The 12,893-nt window shown below is 39.1% G+C and overlaps 1 protein-coding gene across 1 annotated transcript in view; it reads left to right on the forward strand.

The window, feature by feature from the left end:
- Nucleotides 1–10,956, forward strand: part of ATP6V0D2 (ATPase H+ transporting V0 subunit d2) — a 49,970-nt gene extending 39,014 nt beyond the window's left edge. Inside the window, exons 6-8 of the mRNA XM_028518857.2 lie at nt 7,819–8,010; nt 9,089–9,163; nt 10,487–10,956. Of these exons, the coding sequence (XP_028374658.1) occupies nt 7,819–8,010; nt 9,089–9,163; nt 10,487–10,648 (429 nt within the window). The 3' untranslated portion in view covers nt 10,649–10,956. The remainder of the gene's footprint in view (nt 1–7,818; nt 8,011–9,088; nt 9,164–10,486) is intronic.
- Nucleotides 10,957–12,893: the final 1,937 nt, after the last annotated feature.

Raw genomic sequence — 12,893 nt, forward strand, 5'->3', positions numbered from 1 at the left:
AAGAAATATTGATGGAAAACTTCCCTAATCTGATGAAGGGACAAGACACAAAATTCCAGAAAACTCAAAAAGTCTGAAACAAGTTGGACCCAATGAGGCCTACACCAAGACACATCATAATTAAATTGGCAGGGCTTAAAGACAAGGAGAGAATCCTAAAAGCTGCAAGAGAAAAGCAGACATTGCATACAAGGAGCCCAATTAGACAGAAGATTACTCAACAGAAGCATTTCAGGCCAGAAGAGAGTGGCATGAAATATTCAAGGTAATGAAAAGAAAGGACCTACAACCAAAACTACTTTACCTGGCAAGGCAATAATTTAAAACCAAAGATGAAATAAGGAGCTTCCCAGACAAGAAAAAGTTAAAGGACATTGTTAACAACAAATCAGTAGTAGTGTAACAGTAGTAGTAGTAGGGCTTGCTTTAAGTGGAAGAAGAAGAAAAACAGAAAGAAAAAAGAGAGGAAAGCAGTCTAACAATAAAATGGCACTACATATGTATCCATCAATAATCACCTTAAATTTTAATGGCTTAAATGCTCTAGCCAAAATAAAGAGGATAGCTGAATGAATGAGAAAACAAGACCCTTATATATGCTGCTTCCAAGAGAACCATCTCAGACTGAAAGATTCACACAGACCAAAAGTAAAGGGATGTAAAAAGATATTTCATGCAAATGGAGAGGGAACAGAAGCTGGGGTAACGATACTTACACCTAACAAAGTAGACTTTAAAACCAAGGCTATAGTAAGAGACAAAGAAGGGCACCACATAATGATAAAGGGAATGATCCAACAAGAAGATATAACCCTAGTAAACATTTACATACCCAACATAGGAGCACCTAAATATGTAAAGCAAACCTCAGTGGACATAAGGGGAGAGATGCACAGAAATACAGTCACAGTTGGGGTTTGGAACACTCCTTTGGCTTTGATGAATAGATTTTTCTATCCATTGAAAATCAACAAGGAGACAGTGGCCTTCAATGACACACTATATTAAATGGATTTAATTGATAGCTTCAGAGCATTTCACACAAAAGGAGCAGAATATAAACATGGAACATTTTCTAGGATAGACCACATGTCAGGACACAAAGAAAGTCTCAATAAATTTGAGAAGATTCAAATATATAAGCACCTTCTCTAACCACAATGATATGAAACTAGAAATCAATCATAAGAAGAACATTGAAAAATACACAAAGACCTGGCAGCTAAATAATATGTTATTAAACAGTGAATGGGTCAACAACAAAATCAAGAAGAAATCAAAAGATACCTTGAAACAAATGCTTCCTTTTGTTTGAGAGAGGAAGCAAGCACATACAACGGGTTAAACATAATTTATTCAATAAATGGCATTGGGAAAAAGACAGATATGTGCAGAAAAATGAAACTAGACCACCTTCTTATACCACACAGAAGAATAAATTCAAAATGGATTAAAGACTTAAATGTTAGACCAGAAACAATAATAATCCTAGAAGAAAACATAGCAAAATATTGGATTTAGCTCATAGCAATATTTTATCAGATATATCTCCCCAGGAAAAGGAAACAGAAGAAAAACAATAAACAAATGGGACTATAGCTATTTTGTGACTTTGGCCAAGATGGAGGCATAGGTAAACACACTGTGTCTCCTCACACAGCTAAAAGAAGGACAACAATAAATTTAAAAAACAAAAAACAACCAGAACTGAAAGAAAATCTAACTGTATGGAAGTCCGACAATCTAGGAGTTAAAGAAGAAACATTCATCCAGACTGGTAGGAAGGGTGCAGACAGGCAGGCGGGTGGAAAAGACTTGCGGCAAGGCAGTGGCTGGTAGACAGGGCAGTCCCACATTCGAGTGCAGATAAACCAGAAGGAACAAACAGGGAGCAATACAGACTGCGCATCCTGGGGTTCCAGTACAAGGAAATAAAGCCTCAAAGCCTCTGACCAAAAACACCTGTGGGGGTTGAGACAGCAGTAGGAGAAACTCCCAGCCTCACCGGAGAGTTTGTTGGAGAGACCCATAGGGTCCTAGAACATACACAAGCCCAGCCACCTGGGAATCAGCACCAGAAAGGCCCAATTTGCTTGTGGGTAGTAGGGGAAGTGACTGAAAACTGGCAGAGAGTGGAACAAGCTGCACTGTTCCCTCTCAGACCCCTCCCCTACATACAGTATCACAACACAGCCACGTGGGTTGCCCTGCCCTGGTGAACACCTAAGGCTCTGTCCCTTACTATGGAACAGGTATGTCGAGACAAAAAAAAAAAAAAAAATGGCCCAAATGAAAGAACAGTTCAAAGCTCCAGAAAAAAATACAACTAAGTGATGAAGAGATAACCAACCTATCAGATACACAGTTCTAAACACTGGTTATCAGGATGCTCCAGGAACCCACTAAGTACTTCAACAGCATAGAAAACTCAGGCAGCAATGAAGGTTGCATCATGTAAAATAAAGAAAAATCTACAGGGAACCAACAGTGACAGGAAGGAAACCAGGACTCAAATCAATGGTTTGGAGCACAAGGAAGAAAGAAACATTCAACCAGAACGGAATGAAGAAACAAGAATTCAAAAAAAATGCAGAGAGGCTTAGGAAACTCCAGAATATCTTTAAACATTCCAACATCCAAACCATAGGGGTGCCAGAAGGAGAAGAGGAAGAGCAAGAAATTGAAAGCTTATTTGAACAAATAATGAAGGAGGACTTCCCCAATCTGGCAAAGGAAATAGGCTTCCAGGAAGTCCAAGAAGCTCAGAGAGTCCCAAAGAAGTTGGACCCAAGGAGGAACACACCAAGGCACATCATACTTACATTAGCCAAGATCAAAAATAAGGAGAGAATCTTAAAAGCAAGAGGAAAGGAGACAGTTACCTACAAAAGAGTTCCCATTAGACAATCAGCTGATTTCTCAAAAGAAACCTTGCAGACAAGAAGGGGCTGGAAAGAAGTATTCAAATTCATGAATGGCAAGAACCTACACATGATTAGTCTAACCAGCAAAGCTATCATTTATAATAGAAGTGCAGATGAAGTGATCAAGATAAGATTAGATAAGATCAAGTTAAAGGAGTTCACCATCACCAAGCTCTTATTATATGAAATGTTCAAGGGACTTATGTAAGAAAAAGAAGATAAAAAATATGAACAGTAAAATGATAGTCAGCTCACATATATCAATATCTAAACCTAAAAAACTGAAAAGCAAACTAAGCAAACAGCTAGAACAGGAACAGAATCACAGAAATGGAGATCACATGGAGTGTTAACAGTTAAGGAGTGGGAGGAGGAGAGGGGGGAAAAGTTACAGAAAATAAGTAACATAAATGGTAGGTAGAAAATAGACGAGGAGGGTTAAGAATAGTATAGGAAATGTAGAAGCCAAAGAACTTATATGTACAAGCCATGGACATGAACTAAACAGGGGGGAATGCAGGTGGGAGCAGGTGTGCAGGGCCAAGGGGAATAAAGGGGGGAAATGGGACAATTGTAATAGCATAATCAATATAATATATTAAAAAATGGGACTACATTAAACTAAAAGGTTTTTGCACAGCAAAGGAAATCAACAAAATAAAAAGACAACCCACATAATGAGAGAGCATATTCACCGATACATCTGATATGAGGTTAATATCCAACATTAATAAAGAACTTACAAAACTCAAACCAAAAAAAAAAAAACAGTTAAAAAATGGGCAAAGGACCTGAATAGACACTTCTTCAAAGGGAACACACAGATGTCCAATAGGCATACGAAAAGATGCTCAACATCACTAATTATCAGACAAATGCAAATTAAAACCACAATAAAAAATCATCTCACACCTATCAGAATGGCTATCATCAATAAATCTGCAAACAACAAATGCTGGTGATGATGTGGAGGATGTTGTAAGGAGACTAAATGTTAATGGGAAAAATACAATAAAAAATTAATAAACTGTGGTAATTACTGCATGGTCAGAACTCATAAGATCACCCAGCTTCCCTCCAAGGAGAGAAGCCACTGAAAACTCACAAGCTGCCATCAAAGTCCATAATGGGCTTTGTCCCCTATGGAAATGCTAACAGAGGACACCCCAATCAGCCATCGAGCACCCCAGCACTGGGTAGAAAGTCTATGGTTAGGAGTTCACAGCTGGCTTCTACCCCTTGAATTGATGTTGTTATACACTTAAATCCCTTTTATCATTACAGATTTTATCTGTGTCCAGAGGTCTCTTGTCTCTGTTGTTCTCTGCAAATGCACAGGAAATTCAGGCATCAGAAGGATCTTGGGTATCTGGGCATAGCTGGCATTCAACAGTGTCTGTATCTGTAGATCTGTCTTGCTGGTTTCCTCAGCCATTTGTATTTAAAAATTAATGTATAGTTTAAAATAATTTGAATTATATATATGCATATATTCTTCTGGGCTTACAAAAGCCCTGTGAAATCAAGTTTGGTCCAAAGAATATCTTTAATCATTAGATTACCTGTTACAGTAACTTCTTCATTGGTGGGTAGGTCCTTAAATATTTCAGTGACTTCTGATTTCAAGAAAAGCCTGACAAGAACTACCATTTAGGGGAAAAAAAGAGGAAAAGAAAAACCTGAATAACTTCATCTGCATGTATTATAACCTAATGTTCTGAAACTGCATATGGGAAAATTAGTTCCCCTCAAAACAGGTAATCATTTAAATTTTAGTTAAATACACTTTGCTGCCCCCTGATGAAACTCTTAAAGCCAAAGCAGTCCTTAAAGTAAAAAGTTGATCAGTGGAGAACTCCAAAAGATATTTTTTGTTCTTATTTATATCAGATAGAATGTGGACATTGATAAATAAATAACACTTTTTCATGGTATATTCAATCTCAGAAAGTATGTAAGTCTCTTTCAGATGTGCTGGTCACATGAATAACCTGGAGACCCCATGAAGGTCCATCCTTTTGTTTTCATAAATTTAACTACTAGCCACACTAGAAGAAGCCACATTATTCATGACTCAAAATATAGTCTCTACATGATATAATTTCTATGGTTTAGAAATGTTTCATATACTTCATACCAACAAAATGAGTGAAATAGGAGTTATGTTAAAAGTAACGAAAGGTATACAGTGGCACTATTACTAACTAGTTAACACTTATGTGTCAGATACTGTCCTCAGTGCTTTCTATACATGAATTCACTTGAACTTCAAAATAGCACGAAGAGATGAGTAGCTTAGTATCTATTTTTCGAAAGGAGCAACTGAGGCACAGAGAAGGCTATAACTTTCCTGATGTCACACAGTGAGTGGTAGTCTCAAGATCTGAACTCAAGCTTCCTGGTCCCTGGCTCCAATTCCTACATGTTTACCCATTATATTATATTATCTCTACATTAAATTCACAATTCTTACATAAAAGTAAGTGCTAAATTATAAACAAGATCACACTGCATGTGCTATAAAACATCAGAACTCAATAAGAATGATGTCTCTGTAAAATGGACAGCATAGTATTAAAATGGGTCAGAATATATGTCTCATGTCGCTGTCCTCCACCTCCATTGCCACCCACCCTCCCACCCACTTCTTCTTTGAGTTGTGAACTGGCAAGAACAGGTGACCAGACAGCCCAGCTCTATTAGGTGCAACTGACAGTAATTTTTAATAAGTCAACAGTACACTGTTATCTTCTTGAACAACAACAAAAAAGTTGTATACTCATAATGAATAAGTATTTGTAGGCAGGCATGAAGGAGAAGACAGGACATCTGACATAACCTGTGCCCACAAATGCCAAACCCTTTGTAAAAGATACAGGGCTTTAGAGAAATGAATCCTGCCCCATTTCATCTCCTCCATAATCAGATCCATAATGTGTGTCAAATGTCTGCTTAGAGATGGGCAAGAATAGTGCAGCCTTTTTATAATTCCAAATTATAGTTCTTTTCACTAAGAGCACAGATGTAAACATACAGATAGAGCCTCTAAACTAGAGGAATGCAGTAAGGTCAATATACAACAGAAAAAAGGGAAATTGCTGTATAATAGGGGTCAAAAGAAATCATAATCAGTTAGGGAGGAAACAGAAGGGCTTTTTATGAAAAAGGTGGTTTTTTATGGGACCTCAAAAGTGGGTAGGATTTCAACAAGTTGTTACAGAATAGAGTACGTGCATTTTAAACAAAGAGAAGACATGTTCTCAAAGCTAGAACCTAGTTCATGGGCTGTTCAGTAGTCCACTGCCCAAGTCATGGTCCTGTCCTCTTGGCAATGGACTGTGAAGCTCATCATGCTCAATGACCACTTCCCTGTCCCTCCCTTGACTCCCTACTTCCCCAGCTGTGACTGTGCTTTGTAGGCCTGAAGAAAACTTCCACCCATCCCCTACCCTTCACGACACCAGTTCTCTCCAGAAAATCATATCATCTGACCATGAGGAATCACACTGAAGAACTCTGGAACAATTAACTCCACGGTTTCTCCCCCACCCTGATTTTTATTTAAAGGTCTCTTTTGTCATGAATCTCCCTCTTGCCCATCTTCTCTTACCCCTGAAAGGTCTAAAATTACCAACAGGACTAGATCTATTCAGGTGCCAGAGGCAGCTGCTTTTGCTTCCAAATAAGGCGGCCCCTGCCTCTAGCTTACTCATAATTTCTATGAGAGTACTCAGAAGGATCAGAAGAAACTAACTCACTTGGAAAAGGAAACACCTGTTCTCATGTAAGAGTTCTCATGTAAGAGTAAAATCTGTGGCAAGTCTGCCTTTGTTATCAGTTAGTCAAAACGAAGCTAATCAAAGGACATCTAAAGTAGCAGAATCATAGATCATTCTGTTGCATTCAGTAAACACTTAAGATCTTCCTACGTGTCATGCACTGGATATTCAAAATTGAACAATGAACAAGTGATCCCACAAAGATTTTAGAGTATAGTAGGGAGAAAAATCCATGCAGATTTTAAAATAATATATTAAGTGCAGGGTGCCTCAGGTATAGAGAAGAGTTTCATAGCCCAAGGGCACCACAACAAACATCCAAGAAAGTGGAGGAGCCCACAAAGGCCAGGCTGTGATGGGATGGTCAGAGTAGAACCAGGAGACAGAAGAAATATAGAGCTCAAAGGAATAGAAAGAAATTCTGAGAAAAACTGGTTCAATGAACTGGAAAGGCCTGACATGGGGCTCTTTGTTCAAGTGCCAAACCCTTACAAACCTTACAAACGAGGAAACAGAGCCCTGAGAGGAAGATAACTTGCCCCAAGCCACATAATTCTTAGCTACAGAGTTAGAGTTATTGATATTTAACTGAGGACTTTAAAAAAAAGAAAGAAAACCAAAGCCATGTGAATCCAAATGGTAGTAGCACTAATTTTCATCATGTAAAAAAGATTACTACTCGCACCAATGGTCAGAAAAGAATACAAACGTGTATGGCCTGCACTTTTTCTTCCAAACATCCCTCTAGGGATTTCCACTTACATTATCTTGTTCTGTCCCTAAATGGACCCCAACAAGTTGGTATTACTCCCATTTTTATGGAAGAGACATTTGAGACTGGTGGTGAGTAATTGAGTGGCTGGAAACTAAAGATTAGGGTTTCAGGAGCAATATAGGCCATTAACATTGCTGTATGATCCTTCTCTAGCTAACAGATTACTCCATTATGAGAAAAGACCGAGGGAATGTTAACAACATGTCTGCATTATAATTAGACATAGATCCAAAAGGAAAGCAAATCACTTTGAAAATGGTTTTATCTCTTTAGGGCTCTGATTATGGCATTGAGTAGATGGATGGTTAGATCTCACTGATTTTATCTCTCGCTGATTCAGTTTGAGGCCAACAGACATGCTTTTATCATCACTCTTAACTCCTTTGGCACCAAATTAAGCAAAGATGACCGGCAGGCCCTCTACCCAACCTGTGGCAAGCTCAACCCTGAGGGGCTGCATCTGCTGGCCCAAGTGGATGACTTTGAACAGATGAAGAAAGTAGTAGACTACTATGGAGAATGTGATTCCAGGGTTCCACAGACATCTGTGTGACTTCATCACGTGTGCCTTAGAAGGCATATATCACATTGACACTTCTCATCTACAGCACTTGTAATATTTGTAAGGTGGAAAGCCATATCTCTTGCTGTGATGTCTCTCCCAGAGAAATATTTATGATTCTAACCCAAGTGGGTGCTCTTTAAGGTTCCTGCCATGCAAGGACTGTTTAATTCTCCAAGAAGCAGTCATTGGAGTACTTCTTTTGATGTGCTTGATAAAGCAAATTCCCCAAGAGACTGGTGTTCTGGAAATGTGAGCACATGTCAGTGTTATGTAAGATAGCCTGACCCAGCAATTCTTTGAAGCACCCAGTGGGTAAACAGGGTCAGGTACCAAATTTCTACTTGAAATATGAGGGAGGGTAAAGGTATGTCAGTTTGTGTACTTCCTGGGCTCAGTGGCCAGGAGCAGGGAATGGAAAGAGGTATGGAGCCTGAACCTTCTTCGCTCAAGTTATACTCCTTCTCCTATCCCATTCTTTCTAACTTATGGATGCAACACACAGATCCTGCAGGTAATTTTCCAGAGCTGGAAGGACCCTCCTCTCATCTTTCCCTATGGATTCCCAAAGCCCTCTGGGAAAGATCAAAGTCAGCAAACAATGTTCAGACCTCTGTAACATCTCATGTCACTGCAAGAGGCTTTATAGCATAATATTAAAATGTGAGCTTCTTCCCAATTTCCACCTCTTCTACACTTGAACTTCCATGTGAATCCTATTAGTTGTCATCCCAAAGAGCCCATGAACTCATACTGACGGAGTGTTCATTGAGCCCTGGAGTGTGGCTAACGAACCCTAAGCCTGACTGTGGACCTGAGATCACATGCTACACACTGAGGAGGATCTTCTGCCCTCAGGCCTCAGAGTCTGCAACCCCCAATGGGCTGCAATCCCACCACTTTCATTCAGAAACCTTGATATTTATAGTGTTCTGGATAGGTTTGTAAAATTGATGCACAATATTTTTATTTCTAGGAAAATATTATATATCATATATATTTATAAGAAATGAAAATTTATTTTAAAATAGTCTATTTTCTTTTTAAGATATACAAGCCTTTGTTTGAGACTGTGGGTGATGGCAGTGGGGGAAAGTCTTTAGATGTGTTTTATGAGCATGAGGTATCCTAGTCATAGAAATACTATCAGCTTATACATACTTTTTTCTTGCTCTGGGTTTTAAATATCTTCTTACTTTGAGCATCAGATCTCTGCTTCAGTAGGCCCTGTGGTTCTCATATTGTGGCTTCTTGTGGAATTGCCCAGTCCAGATAAATATGCAGAGTGGCACCCTGGGAATAATGCAGTGCTTCCATGATGATCAAGAGAAACAACACCAGGCATAGTTGTGATCAGAGATTGTCCTCATGGTGTACATCCTGGTAGGAGCACCTCACTCCAATCCATCCCTTCATGGATTTAACTAGGGTTATGATACATTTCAAGACACAGTTATCACAGTTAGTAATTGTTCTTAAAGGAAATCCATAGAGTCCTGATCATTCTTTTCCTAAAAAGGAAGAAAGGTATTTAATTCATCTACAGTCAATTTCTGGGTAGTAAGCTGGTCAACAAAAGGACTTTTTTATTGTATTGTCTTATATTTTTTGTACCACGTAAGGTCCCCCAAAACTAGAAAATTTTTCTAGTGTATTCTTTTTTTAAGTTATTTTTTAAATTTTAATTGTTGTTCCAGTATAGCTTCCTATCTTTTACTCCCATCCCAGCCCCCCCAGTCCTCCCTACCTACTTCCCATTTCCACCCCCCCCAGTTTTTGTCCATGTGTCCTTTATACTTGTTTCTGTAAACCCTTCCCCCTTTCCCCTGAAATTCCTTCCCCTCTATTCTATTCATTTCTCCAGACCACTGGCCCTTCTAATTTGATTGATTGGAACCAACAGAGAACCCTGAAATTAACATGACCGTGAGGCTGCACAAGTACCAGCAAACAGGGTGGGGTTCCTGTCAGTCCTACTCTGAACCTTTTCCACTGCTCTCTGTGTCTATCAAAACAACCGAATTGTAAGTCAGGTTGCTGCAGAGCATACTAGAAAAATCTCATAATATCTCTGAGACTAAATTCCAGGTGTCTGGGATGTTGCCCTAGAGAGGAGTTAGACAGCCTAAAAACCTTTTTAAATTTTTAAAAGCTGTGACCAAGGAAAAATACTTTCCCTAAATGAGATAAGCCCACTCGCTAGAAGCCAAGTAAATATAACACCGAAGTCACACACACACACACACACACACACACACAACACCAAGGTCCTAAGAATCTGTGCTCACAACACTGCTAAGATATGAAGATTGCCTACAAGCTTACTTTTTAAATTGCTATTGTCTGCCTTTAATATGCTCAAGCACAAGCCAGTCTGTAGTTTGTTGCTTCATAAATAATGTAAGCTTTAAATGAGCTGATGATCTGTGTTATTTTTTTTCCTCAGGTGAAGATGAACGTGTTGGCATTCAACAGGCAGTTCCACTGTGGTGTGTTTTATGCTTACATTAAATTGAGGGAACAAGAAATGAGAAATATCGTGTGGATTGCAGAATGCATCTCACAAAGATATTGGACTAAAATTAATAGCTATATTCCAACTCTGTAACCCAGCACAGGTCCTCAGATGCAGAAAAACCATAAATGTGAAGAGGAAGCTATTGAGGAAAATGAAAAGAATTGTGTTAGATTATCTAGGTCACACAGAAGGAAGCCACATGGCCCCTTTAGGAATTGCAGGCCCTCTAGAAACACAGTAAACCAGCCCTGAAACCAAGTTCTCATTTTTCCTCTTGCAGCCTTAAATCTTGTTTCCATATTTGTGTCTCACTCTTCACCAGGCTTTAAGCATTAATCTTAATTAACCCTTTGGTACTTCCCCTATTTTTATTTTGTTGTGTTAAAAAATCAAGTCTAATAAAATTGTTTTACTCCAGCTCTTCATTCTTCTCCATGGGCCCATATACTGTTTGTTTTACTTTTTAATTGTCAGTCCACAAAAATCCAGAGCTGTATGTAGTCCACTTGGACCACATGTGATAGGAAAAATTTCCTTTTTTCAAATACACTTTGATCTGGTAGGCTCAGAAGAGCTGCCAGTTTTGAATAAGATTCCCTGGATGCAAGTAATGTTAAATTTGTTATTGAGGCTACAACTAATAACTTATACTGCTTTCTCTAAACAAAAGATATAGCTCTTTCTTATGGTTCTTTCATGCTTTGAAAAAATACTCACTAACTGTATTTTACACACTGAGAAGCATAAATCACAAGGTCAATTTGTACCTCATGGATTCTCTATAAAACTTCAGTGGAAATGGTGCACAGAGCTGCCCAAAGAAAGAAAAGCAATACACACTGCTCAAGTTCTTTCTTTCAAAATAAAAGAGGTTCCCAAATAGAAAATTCATTCTTGCTGTTGTAGGGGAGGAAGAAACTCTCCGCTACCTTAAAATTCTGCTGGATGTTCTAATAATTACATAGACATGAGATAGATTAGCAAGAGAAAATAGCCAAATTTAATACATATGTGTATATGAGGATCCTGCATAAATGAGAGAATCAGAGAGAAAGAAGGATCTAGGTATAGAAGACACCCTGAGCTAGTGATGAAGTAAGTCACCTTAGGAGCTCCAAGGGTCATTGCAAGATGTTAAGAACAAAGTTTAGTAAATATAAGTTTGCCTTGCCATTATAGGTGGATCAGAAAGAGATTATTGTTGATAATCTATTATGGGTAAAGCTCCTAATTCAAGTTCTAACTAGTTAAAGGGTGGCAGGGTCATAAACTTCTCTTGAGCCTGAAGCTAACATTGTCTTTAGCTTGAAACAATCCTTATACCATAGAGGCACATCTTGGGGTGGTTCAGTCTGAACCCCCACAAGGGGTTTCATTAGTAATAACTCTTAAGTCTACCACATAAAAGATACTATCAACAATGTCAGATGTGCCAGACCTGGTGGAGTAGAAGATGCCATCATAGCAAAGACTGAAATGTGTGACACAATAGTCCTATAGAGAGGAAGATCAATAAAATGGCATTGGTCTGATCAAGATAGGATAAAGTATATAAAACAAAGTGAAGTCACTTATGTCAACTAAAATGACTGTCAGTCAGCAATGACACTTTGGTTTAACAGGAAAATTACCTAAGTCAGAGTAAACACATCTGGCAAGGAGACATATCTGCCCACATGGTCAGAGCAGAGACATCCAGGAAGGAGTCACATTTAAATATCTGCATCAGTGGTCAGAGCAGCTGTATCTGCAGAGCAGGACCACTCATAGATGGTCTCCTGGGAAAATTCCACACTTGCCATCAGGAGTGCCAAGACATTTAGCAAAAAGGCCCAGAAGTATGGAGTACACCACTTTCAAGGTACAACTGAGGGGGGCTCCAAACCACTGCTGAGATAGCCAAGTTCCACAAGTACCAGAGTGTTACTCCACACCACACTGATCTCCCTTGGCATCGGCTGCTGGAGGCTCTACACTGCTGATCTCAGGATTTCACCTGCCATGCTGCCCACCTGGCTCTGGAGATCCTTCCTTGCAAGATGCTGACAACTCCCTTCCCCACCGTGCTGTCTCCTGGACCTTAGACTGACTGTGGGACTCGAGTTCATTATGCCCCACTGATTGCTGTGTGTATTATATTTCTCTTAGATTGTTACACTGTGAATAGATATTAATGCAAGTTGATGTTCTACTTTGAGTGAACCTGCATTCTATAAAAGCTGAGTGGATAGCATAGTTACTGTGTGTGACTTTTGCCTATTCCTTAGTGCTGGGCTGCTCAGCAGGCAGCTAGCTGACCAGTTACCTGGCTGACTTATAGGAAAGACTATATCAT

The sequence above is a fragment of the Phyllostomus discolor genome, chromosome 7, assembly GCF_004126475.2.
Source record: "Phyllostomus discolor isolate MPI-MPIP mPhyDis1 chromosome 7, mPhyDis1.pri.v3, whole genome shotgun sequence".
NCBI lineage: Eukaryota > Metazoa > Chordata > Mammalia > Chiroptera > Phyllostomidae > Phyllostomus > Phyllostomus discolor.